A 22,166-nucleotide genomic window follows, 5' to 3' on the forward strand; every position below is an offset into this window, starting at 1 on the left:
TAACAAAATCTATCAATAGTTGGCGCATACAGACTCATGTTCCTGAGTATCACAGGATTGAATTGTAGCCTGTTGGCGGGCGCCCACAAGACGCAGCCAGGTGACAAAATGGAAGGGTCGTTAGAACAAAGTTATGCGATTGAAGTTTGTTTTTGTCTGCAAAAATCAGCATCGGAGATCTTTGATATGATACGTGAAGTTTTCAACGATGAAGCAATGTTTCGAGTCGGTACTTTTTGCTGGCATAAAGCTTTTAAGGAAGGCAGGCAAAATATGGAAGATATTGAACGTGAGGGACAACCTTCACAGAGACAATGATTAACACTGCTGCTATTATCATCAAGGGGAATCGCAGAATTATTTTATATCGACTACTTCTGTTTCCTCATTAAGAAACCATTACGAGGCAAACATTTTGAAAGCAACAAAGCATGTCTAAACTCTGCGGAGGCAGTTCTGCAAAAGCTCTCACAAACTTAACGTTCACAAGTTTTAAAGAAGTGGAAAGAACATTGGAATAAATGCATTTAGTCCCACAGAAGTTATTCTTAAAAAAACCATGTAAATTGTGACGATTAAAGTTATTCTGTATTTTTTATAAATTTAGTCTTATTACTTATTGAACAGCCCTCGTACTTTCCTGAATTCATAGACTCATAAGATAAAAGTCAACTAGTGTCAGAACTTTTCAGTGGTTTTCATCATCATTAAGGGGGACTAGGCTAAGAACCTGTTATGGCTTCTTGGTGCAACCACCATTTTCTAGGCTTGCCACAGTTTTGCTTTCCTCTTGGCCTGTAGTAAAAGGCACTTCTTGGAAGATAAATCTCTTTTTCAATGACTTGAAAAATGCATTTCGAATTACATATGTGAAGCTCTCATTTAACATAATGATAAATATTTCAAGATTCATGCCATATTACACACAGATTGCTTTAAATTCAAAAAGCATTGTGATAATGCATATCACATTTTTATTGATAAGTCTTTTTCCCATTTTTTCTGTCATTTTAATCGTTTTTCCACCTTTTTTGTTTTGTTTTGTTTTCAGGTGCATTCCCTTTTTTCCTCCGGGCATCCCATTTTATGGTGTCAATTATGTGGTTTTAATATTTTTTCACCAATTCTTGCTTTGCGTTAATTTTTTTCCGTTCATTTCGAAAATCTGTTCTTTTTCATCTTCTTGAACGGCCATTGAAATTTCGATAGCATCCTTTCCTTTGTTGTTTAGGACCAAACGTACTGATTGGTTCCCACGCATCGCGCTTGATCTCCTATGGAGAGGGCGCACATCGGTGGAGTGAGAAGTTTAACGGGATGGCGGCCAAATCTCAGCGTTCCAAAATGGCGATCAGTGAAGCTGAGGGCTTAGCGCCCTATCTGACATAAAAGCATCTACGTAATTTTACCTTATTTAGTATTTTTGTCATATTATTCAAGAAGAGAAGAAGTTTTAAACGTTTCAACATAGATGTAACTTAATACTGTCCAGAAGATGATGATGTCCCGGTCGTTCATCTTCAATTTTCCCCACCTGATTGTGTAAGCTAATGATCGTCCAATTCATCAATATGCTCGTCATGGGGCGGCGAGTTTGTGTGATGTCCAATAACTGCGAGTCTTCTAAAGCAAAGCTACCTGAGTACTACTTGTAGCGAAGCAACGCCCCAACCGTGAAGAATGTTGGGGAGAATTTCTAATCTAATAATATCTCCCCAATGTTTCTTTGATACTAGCAGAGTGAGTTCGGAAATAAGAACTTGACAAACTATTTCTAACTTTCATGAAGTTTATTTAAACGATAATGTAAATAGATAAAAACACGCTGTAAATGATAAAAATAAATACTAACAACATAATCTCTCCACATGCTACTTCTGCATGAGATAACTAACAGTGCAACGCAAACTGCATGACTATTGACTAAACACTTTGATGAAGTAGACCCATTGGGAAATAAGCTAAGTCCAGCTAATCATTTTAATAAAGGGCGAACGGCACGAACAAGCAAGTTCGACATACCGATCAAGCGACCGCCTACATCGACGAGAGATGATCAAAGAGAGAGCGAACTAAAGCCGCGAGCAGTTTAAATATCCCCTCGGGTCATTAGCATATCCGAGTCACGTGAACGGACACATCACTGCTATCGTTAAGCACACGTGCCATCAGATTCCTTCTAGAAGCTTTCTATGACGTCATCCACAACGGAGTTCCCGCCAAGGGTGAACGAAAGTGAAACAAACATTCGGTCGATTCGACCAATGTGAATGAGTGCTGATAAGAATCTTTTACCCCAGTCATGCAGAATGATTGGTAATACATTATAAGTAAGGAAAAACATTCTTTTACTATTGGTGTTGTGAGGTGATGAGATAGGATTATTTACTGTTGTTATTAACAGGCATTTATGCCTAACAAGGCCCCCCCTCTCATCATCTCACAATGAAAACATTCAAAAAAATTTTAACTTTCATTTAGACATTAACGCAATTTCCACATATTAAGAACTATGAGAAAAACAATGAACAATTTTTTTTTTTTTTTTTTAAATATAAACTTGACTCTATATTACGAACTTCCAATATAGATCTAGATTCTCAAAATTTGAGAAAAACACAACATGCAACACACATTGCTGAAAAAAAAAATTTAAAAGTTCAAAGAACAATCATCTTGAAATGTCCTTTTTTTTCTTCCGTACTCTCTCGTACGTTGTAACTCATAGTACGTTTTCACCAAAAGTTTGAAAACAAATTCTTGATCAAAGTCCTTTATAATTTTTCAATCATTTTTCCAGTTTAATTTATAACAGTGACAGTAGATTAATCTGAAATATAAAAAACCCACAGTAACTGTTCGAATCAGCATATAAAATATCACAGTCTTGAAAATAGTATAGTATTAGCATATATTGAGAAATATTTATGACGAAATTTAAATAAGCTCTTTTACTAACTATCTATTTCTCATTAAATAATTTCATTTACAAAAAGATCACTAAAAATCTTCAAAAAAATGCTCCCCTTCTATACTTAAAGACTGTATGATAATTTTAACTGATTAAAATTTCATTTTTACCAATTCAAATTTTTTTTTTTTTTTTTTTTTTAATAACATTTTTGCACCATTATTTATTCAATGAAGGAAAATTACAAATTCTAACGGGAACAAGTGGTGTTTCCAATATTCCAAAATAGGGTCTCACAAAATGAAAAACAAATACACCCGCGATAGACCTTCCTGCAACAATAAACTCCCTCAATCCTAACTCCCGGGAAGACTCTGACAATTACATTTTCACTTTTAACGAGACGTAACAAAAAGCTGTTCGCAACCCGGTTGATAGGGAGAAAAAGCCACCGAAACATTCAGATGGACAATTAAATTGTTAGAACTTGCAAAAACATTTCACAAAACATGATGCAAAGAAGAAAAATTTAAAGTACATTAAACAATTTTCAAAAATTTCTAAAAATGTTTTTAAATTATATTTGTGCAAAAAAAAATTTTCAATAAATCTTTGAATTTCTAATCGGGTGAGAGGTTTCGTGAATATGTCCGATATGTTATCTTTGCTTTTGACATATCTCACGTCAAAAATATTTTCATGAACTAAATCCCGAATGAAAAACAATTTGATATCAATGTGTTTACTACGATGATTTTCGATAGGCGATTTAACAAAATCTAACGTAGCCTGATTATCCACATACAAAATAGATTTAATTTTACAACTTTTAACAATTTTTATTTTGATGCATTCGTCAATTATACGATCAAACCACATGAGTTCTTTTGCACATTCTGTCATGGCAATAAATTCAGCTTCCATCGTTGAAAGGCTAACGCTTCGTTCTTTGAACGTGCGCCATTCAATTGGAGCTTTATCAAGTAAAACAAGTTGACCGCCTAATGAGGTTCTATCATCTTTATTTGTGGCGAAATCAGCATCCGAAAAAGTTATAAGTTGAACATTTTCACATTTTAAGTTTAATTTTAAATCTTTAGTATGGAAAACATATCCTAGTAATTTCAACAATCCATCCCAGTGTACCATTCCTGGGTTGCTTTGAAATTGGCTGAAAATGTTAACAGCATATGATATATCAGGACGTGTTCTACTAGAAATAAATGATAAACACCCTAATAAACTCTTGTATGGATATTTTGACATTTCGTCAATCTCAGTTTGAGTAGTAGGACAATTTAACTTTGAATAAACACATCCTTTACTAATAGGTAGAGAAGAAATAGGAATTTTAAATTTACTAAATCTTTCATAAACTACACGAATGTATTCAGTTTGATGTAAATTTAAGCCATTTCCTTCATTTTCAAATTCTACACCTAGTAGCTTTTTAGTTTTACCTAAAATTTTAATTTCAACATGTTTTTGAAGTAAATTCAAAGCATCTTTAATATTCCTGTCCTTCTCACTGAATAACACAATGTCATCCACATATAAGAGTAAAATCACATTATCAGTATAATAAACACAATTACATGATAAAAATTTATGAAAACCAATTTTAAGCAATATATTTTCAATTTCATAAAACCACAGACGACCGCTTTGGTGCAGGCCGTATATAGCTTTATTCAATTTGCACACATAATTTTCTTTTCCCTTCTCAATAAAACCTGGGGGTTGCTTCATATATATTATTTCATCAATAGGAGCATATAGGTACGCACTTTTAACGTCACATTGGATATGTAGCCAATTTTCTCTTGATACCAACAAAGAAAAGAAAAAGCGAATTGTACTAAAGCAGACTACTGGGCAGAAGGTTAGATCAAAATCTAGTCCCCTCACTTGATTAGTCCCCTGTGCGACTAGTCTACTTTTATAAACTTCACCATTTTCCCCTTTCTTTAAATTATAAACCCATCTACATCCGATAGGATTAACATTTTCCGGTAATTTGACTAAATTCCAAACATTTCTTTTACGCATAGTGCCTATTTCAATTTCCATTGATTTTTGCCATTCCCCCCTTTCATTAGATTTTAATGACTGTTTATATGTTCTAGGGACTTGAATTTCTATGTCTAGTCAAGAAACATGAGTTAAAATTTTAGATTGATTTGAAACTTCACCCTGAAAATCATCTTTGCCGTTAAAATTAAATAATTCCGGATCATACGCTATGTTTTCACGAAGACAATATTTTTGAACATCATTCAACGATCTTAATCTTTTGCTATTCCCCTTTTCAAAATAATATACGTCGTTTCTTGAACCATCAGGTCTAGGGACAAATTTCCGAATCCACCTAGCTTCCCGCACTGGTTTGCGACTAGAATCATCCCCCTCACTGTCTGAACTTTCCGCCCCCCTTCAGAGCTACTTTCAATATCTAATTCTCTGAAGCGATTCGAATCTTCGCTTTCTTCCGAAGAATTCTTATCTTCTGCCTGAGGCGAAAGAGGCCAGAAAAGGGTATTTTCTTTTCCGCGCGATTCCTCCTCGGAAGTAAATTCGTCCTTGAAAAAGGAATTCTCTTTGAAAGATACGTTGATTGTTTCAATGACTTTATCTTTGTCAGGAAGATAAACGCGAAATCCTTTACGATTGAACGCGTATCCGATCAAAACGCCTTTTTCGGCTTTTAGGTCTAGTTTCTTTCTTAATTGTCGTGGGATACCGGCAAAACAAGTAGTTCCGAATGCTTTTAAATGTCTTACAGACAGTTTTCTTCCCCCGTAAAGTTCAAAAGGAGTCTTTTCTTGACTTGAATGACAAATCCTATTCCATGTGTATACAAAATATAACATCGCGTCGGGCCAAAAATTGTTTGGCAAACCACTTTCTTTTAACAAAACGCGTGCACTATTTGTTACTGTGCGGTTAAAATTTTCAATTAATCCATTTTGCTCTGGTGTGTACACATTTGTGAGTTCATGATGTATACCCATATTCTGACAAACCCGTCTAGTTCCTGATTTACAAATTCCGTCCCGTTATCAGATCTGATACTAACAACCTTTTTGCTGATAAATCTTTCGGCTCTCAGAATATGTTGTTTTACAATTCCCGGAACTTGACTTTTTGACTTAATAGGATACAATGAACACCTTTTAGAATAGTCATCAATAATAGAAAGAAAATAATTTTCTCCGTTTCTACCCTCTACTTCACATTTTCCCCAAACATCCATATGCAATAATTGCAATGGCTGGGTACTTCTTACTCTATCAATTGACTTGAAACTAACACGCTTAAATTTTCCTAATTTACAAACATCACAGTTTAATTTAACATGTTTAAACTTAGGTAGGCCACGAACAGCTGAAAGATTACTAGTTTTACGAATACTTTCAGTGTTGACGTGTCCACAGCGTTTATGCCAAGTTTCAATGTCGCTTTGACAGCATTCTACAGAAGGTTCTTTATTTACATGACTAGAACTAGGAGAATTTTTAAACTTTTTACAATTAACATTATAAACTCCATTATTGAGTTCAGCTTTAAAAACTAATCCCTGTTTGTCGGATACCTCCACGAAACCTCTCCCACCTTTAAATTTTGCACCACCCTGGTCAAACTTGGTGCCAGACAAAATATTTCGTCTCAAACGGGGAGAATACATTACATCTTTGAGAATTACAGTTCTTTTACCGAACTTAACTTTGATTTCCCCTTTTCCCTCAATCGGGAAAGTTTGCTTTTTCACGGCAACAGCCATGTTTACATCATTTAGGGGTTCAAATGTCCTAAACCAGTTCTTATTTGAGCAACAGTGATTTGATGCGGCAGTGTCAAAAATAAATGTATTCCCTTTATCTTGGGTCTGACTAAGATTTGCCTCTGACAAGAAATACAAAGGATACTCACATCTGTTATTTGAAGGTGATCGGCGACGCTCCTGGAACTTCCTTCTAGAACTCCATCAGCGATTTCTACTCCTTGGGCTCGTACCTTCATCCCTCCATTCTTTCCGGGATTGGTGCTGGTTTCCCCTTTTATTTCTTTCTTGTGAAGTCAATCTTTGACGGTCTTCATTTTTGACATAAGGGCATCTGCTTCTTATATGCCCATCTTCATGACACTTGTAACATCGAATTTTAGATTTAACTTGGAAAAACTGCATCTCATTTGTCTTCTCTTCTTTCATTTCTTGACGGTTTTCTTCAATAATTAGATCAACCAGGATTTTCTCGAATGTAAAATCTTCATCTTTCCTCATCAAAATCTGTTGAATTAGATGATCATACGTTTCTGGTAAACTTTGCAGTAATTTAAAAGAAATACAGTCCTCTGGGAAATTCGGATAAGCAACTTTGATTTTGTCGAAAATTCTCTGCAGACGCGCCGCGAATAAATTCAGCTTTTCTCCATTCTCTTTCTTGCATTGATTCAGCTCAATGAAGAGTTGCATACTTATACATCTATTCTCCGGAAAAAAATGTAATTTTAATTTCTTCCAAGATTCGCATGGATCTTCTATAGTTTCAACTATTTTTCTTAGATTTTGTTCAATATTCAAGAAGATTAGTGAGACTGCAGTTCGCTTCCTCACAATAAATTCTTTCACATCTTTTTCTGTTACATTCGTCTTCTCATTAATGACTGGTTCTTTCTCTTTTCCGTTAGCGATGTCCCATACATTCCGCTCCATGAGAAGGAACTTCATATTCGTCGACCATTCGAGGTAATTCTTGTTGTTGAGCTTTTCAATCTGAATCGCGAAATTTGCCATTTTTCTTTTTTTCCAAACTTTAGTATTCTTGAATTTTGGTAAAATCTTTTAAGTCGCTTCTATCTTGGTCGCCCCCCCATCTCAAACATTCCAATAACTTCATCTTCAGATGGGTCATCGAATTTGCAGCTTCCAAAAAAAAATTTTCGAAATTTCTGAAAAATATCGAAATGTACATCATCCAACGGTACATGTACTTTTGGCAGCAGTACAACCCCGCCTTTTTACAGATGCATGTACACTCTTTATCATTTCCTAGTCATATCACTAAAGTCTAAAATATTTTCACTAGGTCTGCACAGGAAAGGGACTGGGCCCATAACCCGTGTTGGGGAGAATTTCTAATCTAATAATATCTCCCCAATGTTTCTTTGATACTAGCAGAGTGAGTTCGGAAATAAGAACTTGACAAACTATTTCTAACTTTCATGAAGTTTATTTAAACGATAATGTAAATAGATAAAAACACGCTGTAAATGATAAAAATAAATACTAACAACATAATCTCTCCACATGCTACTTCTGCATGAGATAACTAACAGTGCAACGCAAACTGCATGACTATTGACTAAACACTTTGATGAAGTAGACCCATTGGGAAATAAGCTAAGTCCAGCTAATCATTTTAATAAAGGGCGAACGGCACGAACAAGCAAGTTCGACATACCGATCAAGCGACCGCCTACATCGACGAGAGATGATCAAAGAGAGAGCGAACTAAAGCCGCGAGCAGTTTAAATATCCCCCCGGGTCATTAGCATATCCGAGTCACGTGAACGGACACATCACTGCTATCGTTAAGCACACGTGCCATCAGATTCCTTCTAAAAGCTTTCTATGACGTCATCCACAACGGAGTTCCCGCCAAGGGCGAACGAAAGTGAAACAAACATTCGGTCGATTCGACCAATGTGAATGAGTGCTGATAAGAATCTTTTACCCCAGTCATGCAGAATGATTGGTAATACATTATAAGTAAGGAAAAACATTCTTTTACTATTGGTGTTGTGAGGTGATGAGATAGGATTATTTACTGTTGTTATTAACAGGCATTTATGCCTAACAAAGAACCATTTTCATAAAATTGTCACCCATGCTAGCGCATTCCGATGTCCCCTGCCCGGATCCTTTTTTTTATTTTCCCACTTTTGAACAGTCCATCATGCATTTACCTCCAAATTGTATCCTGATCTAATTTTGAGTTCCCGCTGCAATTTTAATACATTCAAGAACTTTTCCACTTTTGTAGTATCATTTCCTTATGTAAATCTCCTTTTTTCATTCCTGGGGTGATCACCCAGTTTGCGATGTTGTCATATACGTGAAACGTAGCGACCTTCTTCAATAAATGTTGAACGGTAATAAAATAGCTTCGTTCCTCGCTTCTACACACACTCATCAGGGGGTAAGTCTCTTTTGATTTTTAATATTCGTTGGGCATTCAAGGCAGTCGTTGGCCTCAAGTTATTGCGGCGGCGATACTTCCACAGCCTAGAAAGTTAATTCTTTCTGTTGCGCGTCAAAGTAAGTTTCTAAATTCAAAAACTCTTACCATATATTTAACTTCTTCAACGCTTCCAAAAGTCGCGGGGCAATGAAATCATTTGTACTGAAGTCTTCAGATATTCCTTCGTGTAGAAATTGTGACACAAACACTTGAACTTTTTAACTTAAAAAAATTTAATTATAGCACAATAAACTACAATGTTAGTTGCAAATAAAAACTTGTTAATTAATAAACACAACATAATGAAGATATCTGTAACGAACTCGCGCGAAATGTGAACTATTACATACTGCGATAAGAACTGCCACGAGGTGCGCGAGTCCGGCTAATTTATCGAAACTTAACTACTCATTTCAGTTCAGTTCTTGGGCGTTTTCCACACTCCCCACCTTGAGTTCAGGGCTCAGGACTCCGGAACTCAAGTTCAATGCTGTCAGGCTTGGTGATGAACTGGTGGTGCAACACAAATCCTCAAGAACAGTCACAGGAGGGGGTTTTAACCTTTGAAGCTCACAAGAGGACACCGCTCCCAACTCCAGAGAACACAACTTTTTAACAGGACGAATGAAGACACCCGTTTTTGTCTTGACTTTAGCAAGTCGCACACATCCATCCTTACTTGTGAGCACTTCTAGAACTCTTCCGAGTGGCCAGTCAATTCTTTTACAGTTATCTGTCCACACGATAACTAAATCACCAACTTTTAGAACTGGAAAATTATTTCTAGTAGTCACAGGTTGTCGCAACTGCCCGAGATATTCCACTCGAAATCTCGAACGGAGCTCTTTTCGTATTTTCTGTGTATACGCGTGACGTTTATTTAATTTCTGATGATCCAGCGCATCTAAGTCTGGAACACCGATTTCTCTAATCTCTTGCAAAAACATAGAAGGGGTAATCGGGGTAAGATCTTGAACGTCATCACTTACGTAAGTCAACGGTCGCGAATTTACGATACTCTCACAGTCGCAGAGGACTGTTAACATCTCTTCATAATTCAATGATGTTCGACCCAAAACTTTTCTTAGAATTCTCTTCAAAACTCCTACTAACTTTTCCCAAAATCCTCCCCACCATGGAGCAGAAGGGGGGATAAAAATCTAAGCAATAGAAGAAGCAGTAGTTTCATCTTTAATCTTTTTCCAATCAATCTTGCTTAATTTATTTTTTGCGCCAACGAAGTTCTTACCGTTATCGGAATAGATAATTGACGGTCTGCCTCTTCTCGCGATGAATCTCCTCAACCCCAAAAGAAAGTTATCTGTAGACACTGAAGTCAACATCTCAAAATGAACAGCTCTAAAAACAGCACAGGTGAAAATCAAAATCCAAACCTTTGAGTTATCTTTGAGGATCAAGGGTCCTGCTAGATCTATTCCTAGAATTTCGAAAACTGATGCATCTTTTACGTGATTTTCCGGTAAAACACTTTCCTGAACTTCGGGCGGTTTAGAGTTGAATCTTCGACACACAATACAGGACTTGATTGCCTTCTTAATGGTTTTCCGGCTCTTCAAAATTCAGTACTTTTGTCGAAGCGCTGACATAAGCAGTTGTACGCCACAATGTCCTAACTCTTTATGTTTCCACCGAATGAGACTAAGGACAACCGGGTGTTCAGAGGGAAGTACAACTGGAAGCCGAAAATGCATGTCATCATCTCTAAAAAATATCTTCGTTTTCACTCGAATCAAGGCATCGTCGCCTACGATTGTATTGATCGATCTTAATCTTGCGTCAGGATTTCTTCCAAAAGCTTCTGATTGAATTTGCTTTAAAATTACTTGTTCAGCCTTTTGAAGTTCTTTACTGTCAAGAACACCAAGTCGTCTATCTTTTTTGGATTTTTTACAATTTTCTACAAATCTGTAAATCCACGCGGTGATTCGTAGTAGTTTAACGTAAGAAGAATATCTGTAGTAGTATTTTCCCTTATCTTCGGAGTTAGTAGCTGTGATTATAACTTTCTTTTTTTCTGCGTTCACTACTTCCATGTCAGGCAGAAATTCGTCTTTCGGCCAATATTCGGCAGATCTCTTCAACCAGTCCGGTCCGCACAGCCATTCCGTACGCAATAGCTTTCCTAAGGTACATCCTCGGGACGGAATGTCAGCTACGTTCATTACTCCTGGTACGAATCTCCACTGTTCAATTTTTGTCAGTCTTCTGATTTCTTGAACACTATTTTCTACGAATGTTGCCCACGGGCCTTCCTTTTTTATCCAAAATAGCACATCCATAGAATCTGACCAAAAGACAGTTTTTACGGCTTCGAGACGTAAGTCGCATATGATGGTGTTTGCTAATCTAGCTCCAATCGAACAAGCTAAAAGTTCAAGACGAGGAATCGTAATCTTTTTTAAAGGAGCAACTCTAGCGGCAATCAAATGACAAGTTACTGGGGATCCAACCTGTTTCACTCTAAAATATATGCACGTAGCATAAGATGTCTTGCAAGCATCACAAAAAATGTGTAAAGTTATGTCTTTAAGAGTAAATGGCAATTTGGATAAACGTCGGGATATTTTTAGACTGTACAATTTTGCAATCTCATTTTTCCACTTTTCGAAACGCTTCACTAATTCATCGGGAAGCCGAGAATCCCACGAAACTTTGATTTTCCAACATTCTTGTAAAATTATTTGGGTATCAAAGTTATTGGGCAAGTAAAACCAATCGGATCGAAAATTTGATGTGTAACGGACAAAATAGTTCTTTTTGTGATTGGTCCATCTATTGTTATTTTTCTGACATCGCACGACAGCGTGTCTTCAGCAGTGTTCCACAAAAGTCCTAAAACCGACACTGGTTCACTATTCTCCAAGTTAGCGATTTCAGGAATTAATGCATTACTTTGCCAACCTCTAAGATCAAATTTTGCGGATGACAAAAGTTTACAAGAATGTTCACGGAAATTTTCTAATTCTGCTACGCTGTCTACGCTGGCCACACAATTATCCACATAAAGAGAATCTCTAAGTTTTTGAGCAATTTCTTTAAGTTCATCTGGGGCTTGATCGAGATGGTAAGCAATTGTACCGGCCAGAAGAAAAGGACTGCAACTTACGCCAAAAACGACACGAGCGTGGCGATAAATTAGTGTCTTTTCTGGATTGCCCTCTGCCCACCACAAAAAAGCAAAAATTCCCTATCGACTGATTGTAAAGCTATCTGTAAAAAAGCTCGACGAATATCAGCAACCACCCCAAACTTTCCAATCCTGAAACGGTTCAAGATGGTAGGGATCAATTCTATCAAATTAGGTCCTTTCTCGATACAATCATTAAGAGATAAACCTCCTGGTAAATGAGCGGATCCGTCAAAAACTGGACGAATTCTAGTAGTCGAACTTTCCTTAATTACTGCTCTGTGTGGGAGATAATGAGAAGCAGTTTCAGTTTTATTTTCAGAAATTGGAATCTTTTCTATTATTCCCTCTGTTTCCCATTCACAAAAGACCTTTTCATAATCCCCTAAGTTTCCTGTGTACTTTAGATTTTTTACCGTATTTTTCAAACGTTTTTCCGCTAAATTTTTATGATCATTTAGCAAATGGGGATCTCTTACCCATGGTAAAGAAACAATATATCTCCCATCCTTTTGCCTTCCTATTGTATCTCTAAAATGCTTTAACGCCAATTCTTGGACTTCTTGCTTATTTATTTTCTCACTTGGATCAAGAATTCCCAAAGAATCTAAATTCCACAAATCATTTATTTTAGCGTTATTAACATGAAGAGATAACAGTAACAGTGAATTATCTACGTTAGCTTTATTTGAGTCTTTTCCCATGAGTGTCCATCCCAACTTAGTTTTAACAGCGACTAAACCGTTCGAAAAATGTCTGATTCCATTCGTGTATAATTTATCCGCTATATCCGCTCCTAACAACATGTGTATTTCATTATTATTTTCTTCATACAAACATGTTTTACTCATTGACGATATATCGCTCAAAAATATACCAGCCCGCTTCAAAATTTTAATACACTGACCTGTCTTAGCCTTCGGAATAAAAGCGCAAATTTTCTTCTGATCCATTACTTCAACTTGAAAACTATGCTTCCGATCAAGACTACTCAAGAGCACAGAATAACGATTATGCTGTTCTGTAGTTTCTATCCCTCCAAAAAGCCCATGCTTAACAATTTCAGTTCCCGAACTCTTTAACCCCATTTTATTTGCAGCAAATTCCGAAATGTAACTTTTTTGTGACCCTGAATCGACAATTACACGCAGTAAATGTTCTAAACCTTGATTTCGAATACGCACAATTAAAGTTTGCAAATAAACTTCATTCGACGAAGATTGGTTTGAGAGGACGGAATTTTCAGAAGGGACATTCTTATCTACGTTAAGTTTCTGCTTATATTTAGTAAAACACATTAAAGAAGAATGTTTTCCCTTACAATGCTTACAATTTACGTTTGCTTTACAAAACCGAGAAATATGCTTCCTAATTTCGAAACACTTGAAACACGCTCCCTTTTTCATCAGGATATTTTTCCGTTCTTCTAGCAACAAATTACTAGCGGATTCACATTCAGAACTAAAATGGGTAAATGAATCACAGAATACGCATTTAATTTTTCTGGTTTTTTCTATCTCATCGGTAGAAATCAGTTCAGACGCGGTAGCGATTTGTTTCCTTTTCTTCCTTGAATCATTTCTAACCCGGTTTTTGCCAGTGCTTCGCCTATGTGACGGGAAAATCTCGCTGGGAGAAATTTGATTTATGTTAACTGACATAATATGCATTGCTCTTTCTCGCGACATCAAAGATTTTGACAGAAAATCAAGTAAGTTTGTCAGATTTGAATGGGTATTGCTTTCTAATTTGTTATATTCTAAAACTAAATCCGCAGGAAGGATTTTTAATAGCAGGGGGCATAATACACTAGTATAATTTTCCGATGACAAACCTAATGCTTCTAAACACCGTATTTGCGTTGTACAGTTGTCATAAAATCTTCGAAATGCACGAACATCATTAGAGTCTCTAAGAGGTTGCATATTGATGATATTATTCATATGAGCACTAATTAATAAGTCAGTTTGAGCATATCGGTCCTTCATTGCTTTTATCGCGTTTTCATAGTTTTCAGCTGTAATTGGAAATCCTTCAACTGTGTTCATGGCAGTTCCACCTAAATATGCCTTTAGGTAGTTGAATTTGTCAACATTATTCAAAAGTTCATTTTTATGTATTGCAGATTCAAAACTGTTCCAGAATGTTAACCATTGGCTCACATCTCCGTAAAACTTCGCGATAGTCAATTTCGGAAGTTTAACTCGTATAGTACTGTTGCTGGTTGTTTCAAAGCTTCTATTTTGATTTTCGCTGATGCGACTCACTTCTAACGAATTCTGACGCATTTCATTAATTCGTTTAGTAGCTCGAAATTTCCAAACAGTCACTTTCTCGCAATATTCTTCCGAAATTTCATATTCTTTTTCGAGTTCGTCCGGTTCCAAATTATCTTCTAATTGTATATCTACAGCGCTTAGCATTTCAAATTTTAAAGTTAATATTTCTACAAGTTCTTCCACGATGTTTGCATCCACCTCACTCTTTGCCAATTCTGTTTCTAGCTTATTTACTGCTTTTGTTACAGCAGCTCGCATTACAGCACGCTTTTTACGTAAATTTTCTACACTTGCTTTTGACATTTTAGATTGAATATCTTCATTTGTTTTAGACATTTCAACAAAGTTCTTAACTTTTAAACACAAATCAAATAACTTCACTGCAGTCCCGGCAGGGATGCCATGTTGTGCGTCAAAGTAAGTTTCTAAATTCAAAAACTCTTACCATATATTTAACTTCTTCAACGCTTCCAAAAGTCGCGGGGCAATGAAATCATTTGTACTGAAGTCTTCAGATATTCCTTCGTGTAGAAATTGTGACACAAACACTTGAACTTTTTAACTTAGAAAAATTTAATTATAGCACAATAAACTACAATGTTAGTTGCAAATAAAAACTTGTTAATTAATAAACACAACATAATGAAGATATCTGTAACGAACTCGCGCGAAATGTGAACTATTACATACTGCGATAAGAACTGCCACGAGGTGCGCGAGTCCGGCTAATTTATCGAAACTTAACTACTCAGTTCAGTTCAGTTCTTGGGCGTTTTCCACACTTTCCTTTTGCTGAATTCTATATAAATCTTCTAAAATTAACGCGACACATCATGACAAGCATGAGCGATCATTAGTGGGAGAATGCCGACAAGCAAAAGAATTTAAATTCCTCTGTACCTTCTCCACTGTATCTTTAAAAAATTTCCCCTACATAATTCTATTTAATTTAGAATTAAATTGCTTGCTACCATTGACTAATTTCTTTTCTTTTGTAGAGTCAGTTTGCTGCTAATATGTCGGAATTAGATGATAAACACCTAAGCCGGAATAATGTATTTTGTTTACTTTCTCTTTTGGACAATTAGGTTAAAATCTCGTGATAAAATAGGATTGTGCTAAGCAATTCTTCAACACTTAACTGCAATGAGAATCAGTTTAATGATTCCTAAAAATTTGTTTTTAGTTCCTTAAAAATTCCTTGAAAATTAATGGAATTTACTTGTAAAAAGGAGTGCAAAGAAGTTTTTTGTGGAAAAATATTACTATAAATTTCAGTTACAGATCATATTTAATTTTCACAGTAAAAAGGAATAAGAAAAGTTAAGAATGTTAAAGAAAGGTTGTTTTTAACCCCCGTTGATAATTATTTTTTGTTTGAAAGGACTTGATCGAGATTGTTCTAGCTTGGTCTTTTCTTTGTAGCACTTTCATTACCAAGGATATTACCAACTATAAAAATTTGCATGTTTAACAATTTTGGTAGTTTAAAACTTACTCGCACATTTAAAATATTAGCACCAGCTGAAAAAACAAATTTTCCTTCAGCTGAAGAAATGTATTTGAAACATTCAACTTATATAGTACTTGAATTATAGCTGCTTTTATTACATTTTAACTATAAAACCAAGGCTTTTTTCACAAGATTTGTAATTATTTCATTGTTGGGAAATAAAAAGGGAAAGCTCAATGATTTAAAATTTTGATCTGGTTGCCAGTGAACGGTCTATTTAAAAACCTTCATACTAATAGGAATTTTGCAATTATTTTAGTATTAAGGCTTGTAAAAAGATTTTATATTTTCTTCTTGATCTTGCTTTTGATGCTAGCAAAACTTAATAACGTTGATTACCTTTCTTTTTCCATGTTTTCCCCATCTCATTTAGAAAAAATGAAGATATATTTAAATTGTGTGTGTGTTCTGCCTTATAAACTTCTTTATATGAGATCGGGAGAGGGGGGGGGGTAATTTTTTATTCAATCTCATTTTTTGTTTAAAATCATTTTTAAAGCTTAAAAATTTTGTCTTTAAATGTTATGTGTTTGTCAGTCAAATAAACAGTTTTCATGTATTAGAAAATGAGGCATTTGATTTTTTAATGCCTCAAAGATTTTTTTTTTATTTTATGGATTCAATTTGTGATTGTTATGGTAAACCTTATGCACTATTTGAAAATTATTTATTAATTTCTTTTAAGTGCTGGATGACGAAGATTCCTGTACAATTACTGCATGTGCGATCGTCACGGTGACTGCCACTCTCTATCGGCGGAACATGTCATCCCTGTTCGATCAAGAGCCCAGTCACGAAGTTGAGGCATCTGAAGAAACTATTGAAGATGAGGTAATTGTTATGAATTTTCTTGATTTTAAATTGTACAAAATGTATATATTTTTTTGTTTGTTGTAAAGTAATCTTCACTTTTTAAAAGACCATAAATTTTGTTGAAATTGCATACTTCTTTTTTTTTCCATAACTTCTAATCATTTGTGCGCGATAGAATATCTGAAAGTTTTCAACTTACTACATAGTACAAAGCGTGTGGAAATTAAACTTATAAAACTGAAAAATGCTGAATGCAGAACAGTAGTGTTAGTTGCTACAGTAAACCAACATTCTTTTCAGATGATTATTTTACTTATAGTGTCCTCTTTTTTTTTCTCAAGTCTGTTTTAGTCCACTTTTAAATGTCTTGATCTGTTTAGCCTCCTTTAAAGTGGTAAAAAATAGTTTGAAAAAATTTTGGTTACAATAACCACCCAGTGAGATTTACTGTGCAATCTGGTTTTTTTTTCTTCCCCCGTCATGTTTTTTGTGTCAAATATGTAAATTATGGTCCTTGAATTTTATAACAAAAAGTCATTGAATATTTTTTCTTGAGTGAGAGTGACCCTGTAATAAGATTTATTTTTTCTATCTTAGTCACATCTAAATAATATCTGTTGGACTGAATTTTTAGGGACTTTTTTTGCAAAGATTGCAGACTATAACATTTACAATAAGATATTAATTTAAAAGAAAATTAATATCTTACAGTAAAAATGAGATATAAGATAAAATATATTTTTTGTTAATTATAAAGAGTTTTCCGACACCCTCTTTTTAGTTATAAATGGTCCTCCCTCCTTTTCTTTGGAAGAAAAATTTGTTAAGGGTCCTGTAAAAACATGGAGTATTGTTGAGCACATCCGCGTCTCCGAGCAACAGTAAGATATCTAAAATAAATCCTAAATTTCACTGATAAAGAATCTGTTTCAGCTTACCACGGCGTTGACGAGCGAGGCTTCTCCGAAAACTAAAAAGCCAAAAGTATGGGAGAAGCAGAAGAAAAAGAAAGGTAAAGGTGGCAAAGTGAAAAAGAAAGCTACAGCTTCTACTATGTCCAAGGCAACTATACCCACCAAAAAGACTGCGAACGGTGTCCCTCCAAACAATGGAATTTTACCTCAAGTCAAAGTAGTGAGTCATTTTTGCTTAAGATGATATTGTTTTGGTTCTGAATGTGATGTTTGAAGTGAAACGTTTTAGGCGAAGACTTTGAAATTCTGATCGGCAAGCTTTTTTTATGATGGAAGTGACAGTTGTTTTGTGTAATGAAAGGTTATGCATGTGCTCAGTGGCATGGTGATCATCCAACGCATTTCGAGTACTGTTTAGCTTTGTCATTGTTTGTAATTTATTTTCTTTATTAAAATATAAATTTTCTGTGAATATGCCTAAAATGTCTTGGCCGGGACTCGATCCGGGGTCCAGTGAGTTAGAAGCTTACAGCAATATATTGGTATGCGTACGAAACACGTTATGAATATTAAAATATTTTTAAATGCATTTAATAATGTCCCAAAAAATGTATCTAATTATAGGCGTTCTTATTGCAACACCTTTTGATCGACGAAGTTCTACTTTTTTTTAAATCAAAGTGGTACTTTTAAGCCTGTTTAAGTATTCCCTTAAGTAATGTATGTGTTTCATAGGAAGAGAAGTCTAAGCCTGGCAAGGAAGTGGCCAGGGATTCTGACGAGAGCGCAGTGGGCGAGAGCGATTCAGAGTCAGATAATGGATCTAGTCGCTCAGGATCGGAAGAAAGGAGGGAGGAGAGGAGTCGAGAAGAGGAGAGGAATGACAGAGTGGAGGAGGATGGAGAGGATGCGGAGTGGGAGCGCTTCCAAGATCGGGTGACCAAGAAGGAGAAAGTCCTGGAGACCAAATCGAAGAGATCACACACTGTGCATTGCCCTTATTTTCCAGAGGTAAGTTGTGTGAATGTACTTGACAGAGTTTTTCGAGCATTGGTAGTATCAAAACCAGCAGAATCTGTTTTTACACATTTTTCTAATCATCACAATTAAATGACCTTTTTAATACCATGACATGCATTAGCCTGTAAAATCAAAAATGTGAGTTGATTAAGCAATTTAATCTGGTTATGTTAATTTATTCTAATTGTAAATATCATTGCAATAAGGAAGATAAATAAAATGACAAAAATAGTAGAGAAAAATCTCTAAAAAATTATCCTACGACTGGTGGTAGGTAATGAAAATAAATATATATTCTTAAACTTTGAATCAGAATAAGATATTCCTAAAAATAGTACCTGCACTCTCATTTGAGTAGTGACTTTTCAAAACTTGCTGTATTCATTATAACAAAGTTGGATAAGATTAGTTTTGTTTCAGTGTTAGAACATTATGCAGACAGTTTTGCACCGGCAATCAGTTTTCGATAAATATATATTCTAATACTGTGATGTTCCCATCAATTTTTCTGAGGGTATACTCCCAGTAATCCAGTAAGGGGATATCACACGAGAGAAATTTCAGGACATCGCAACCGCAATAGCAGCTGTCAACGCTATCTGGAACTGGTTTCTACTCAGTTCCCCAACGACTGCTCGAAAATACTCATTTGCTATTGAAATTTGCAGTTGCTCCTATAGGGGCAAATTTTTTTCTCCGCTAGAAAAAAATTGCCGCTAATTTTAGGCAAGTTACAGAAGAACCAATGAGGGAGCTGCAATTTCGTGACGTCAGGCTTCGTCACTGTAAATACATTTGCAATCGTGGCGACAGAAATATGGGAATTCCTTTTCATTGTTCTATTTATTTTGTTTCAAAAATTTTCAATTACACTTTAAAAAAAACTAGTTAACATCAGTGCAAATTTTATGGATTTCTTAATTTGTATTGGTGTTTTTTTTCATTAGGTTTTTGAAAATTGTTTTACATAAATGTTACAATTATGATACTTGAACAGTTATAGTAAATATTTTCCTTCAAAAAATTACGTGAAAATTCATTTTAAAAATCATAGCATTGAAGCTGTACTTAACTTAAATTCAAACTGATGGGTAGATCCAGTACTTACCATTTAAAAATACTTAAAATGTAGGAGAATGTGAGAAAAAGTGAAATGGTGAAATATTTACTCTACTTTTAGCGCCACCTTAACATTTGAAATATTGATTGAGACTTACTAATATTCAGTGCAGTGTTTATTTGCTTAGTATTAAGCTTATTTGTATTATAAATGCTTGAATAATTAAGCATGTCCATGCGGGGCAAAGTGAAATATTTCGTATCATATTCAGTCTTTGATCAAATCACTTATGTATTCTTTTATTAATTAGTTCGTTTACATTCCTTCTACAATACTTCTCTTATTTATTTACTTATTTTCCTAATAATTCGCTATTTTATTCACTGATTAATTTATTTTCATTTATTCCTTCATTTTCTTTTCACTTACTCATTCATTCTTTTATTTAAATTTTTTTCACAAAAGATACCTTTAATGATAGAATTTAAAAACTTTCATTAGAAAAAATTTTTTCACTTTGCCCCATGGAAAAAGAAAAGATGAAAAATTATCACCTTTTTTTTGGAGGCACAAACTTACTGCCAAAAATAAAAAATACTTATTCAATGCGAGATAATATGCACGTTGAAGGGAATGGGTGCCTTATTTTAAAAGGATGTTTCAATAACTTTAAAAAACATTGCTTAAGTTAAACTTAGTAAAATATGGGTATATAGAGTTTTATGTCACTTTTCATGTAATCTAAAATTCAAAACAGAATCAGTGTTATTACAAGGTTTAAGGTGTTGAAGACACGAAACATTTAGATTTGTTTTAATGCGCTCTTGTACTAAAGAAATATTCTTGTTTAAAAAATTAGTGTTGCGATCCACAATATAAAAATGGCCATACTAGAAGAATTAATATATGAGTTAAAATTTTTAAAATAATACTTTCATGCATGTCTAGTTATAGCTAACATACAATTTTGAATAAAGATTAATTAACTGTATATATTTGACTAATATTAAATATTAAATAATATTTTATTTTTGTATTTTTTACTATGTTGATGTACTTTGATGAAATAAATGCGTGATGTAAAAAGTCGGATCTTTTTTCACCTCCTCTAGGATAAGCAGGAGTATTGGTGGTGCTATTTGGCTGACAAGAAGAGGCATGCCCTCATCACCATTCCATATTTGGTTACGAATCTAGTTGATACTGAGGAGGTATAAGTTTCTAATGCTCTAATTCTAATTGTTCTATTGTCTACTTGGAATTTCTTCATAAAACCATTATTTATATGTATGTTTTTTGCCACTGATATGTAGAATTCTGTCAAATTCAATCTTTAGATTCACAAAATTCTGCTTTTGTAGTCACCCCAGTCTTTTTTTTTTTCTTTCTTTTTTTTGAAGAAGTTGAGAAGAAAAATTCAAGAATTTTTACAAAAAACCTACTTTTGTAAAAAAAAAACGAATTTTTTTATGAAGTACCTAAATTGAATTTCTTTTCATTTTCATTGAATTTTAGTTTTAAAATATATACTCTATAGGTACCTTAAAATTCTACCAAATGATTTAAACAGCCAGCAATTTAAAAAAATAAAAAAGAAGAAACAGTTCATAACAAGTTATACGATGATAAAGAGCTCATGTGTTAAAGTAATAAAATAAAAACTGTATGATGCTGTCAGCTTTTTGTGCATTAGAACTTTCCAATGTATTAAACTGTAAGTTACCACACTCAAACCAGGGCTATGGCAGAACAGCAAGAATAAACCTGGCATACAGTCTGGTTACAATGTTTTGTTATTATTATGGACTCATCAGTCTGGATCAGTCATAATTGAGCTAGAGGCAGATGCCTTTCAATAAAACTGAGATTACCTTCAAACTGGTAGCTGAAATTAAAATTAATAGCTCCATGGTGTACCAAAGTAATTTCCGCCACCAGTTTGAAGGATATCTTAGCTTCAATGAGCAGACAGCTGCTTCTAATTCCATTACGAGTACTCCAAACTGATGAGTCTATAACAAGGATGAAACAAATCTCTGGATATTGTAACTAGGACTCGACCGATGCATCAGCCTGGCCAATACATCGGCGGCGATGGTTCAACAATTTAGGCATCGGCATTGGCTTCCGATGCTAACTTGCAGGAAACATCGGCCCATCGGCCTTAAAAACATCGAAAAGCCGATGGAATTGGCCGATGTTTTCGAAGAAAAAAAAAGACCTTTGCTGTTTTACTTTTTAATGCAAAGTAAAGGGAGTTATTGTT

At 34.8% G+C, this 22,166-nt stretch overlaps 1 protein-coding gene across 1 annotated transcript in view; it reads left to right on the plus strand.

The window, feature by feature from the left end:
* Nucleotides 1-22,166, plus strand: part of LOC129232250 (translocation protein SEC63 homolog) — a gene marked incomplete at its 5' end in the record, with an annotated part of 41,897 nt that overhangs the window by 12,236 nt on the left and 7,495 nt on the right. Inside the window, 4 exons of the mRNA XM_054866456.1 lie at nt 16,779-16,924; nt 17,840-18,031; nt 18,565-18,831; nt 21,013-21,111. Of these exons, the coding sequence (XP_054722431.1) occupies nt 16,779-16,924; nt 17,840-18,031; nt 18,565-18,831; nt 21,013-21,111 (704 nt within the window). The remainder of the gene's footprint in view (nt 1-16,778; nt 16,925-17,839; nt 18,032-18,564; nt 18,832-21,012; nt 21,112-22,166) is intronic.

The sequence above is a fragment of the Uloborus diversus genome, unplaced genomic scaffold, assembly GCF_026930045.1.
Source record: "Uloborus diversus isolate 005 unplaced genomic scaffold, Udiv.v.3.1 scaffold_1115, whole genome shotgun sequence".
Taxonomy (NCBI): Eukaryota; Metazoa; Arthropoda; class Arachnida; order Araneae; family Uloboridae; genus Uloborus; species Uloborus diversus.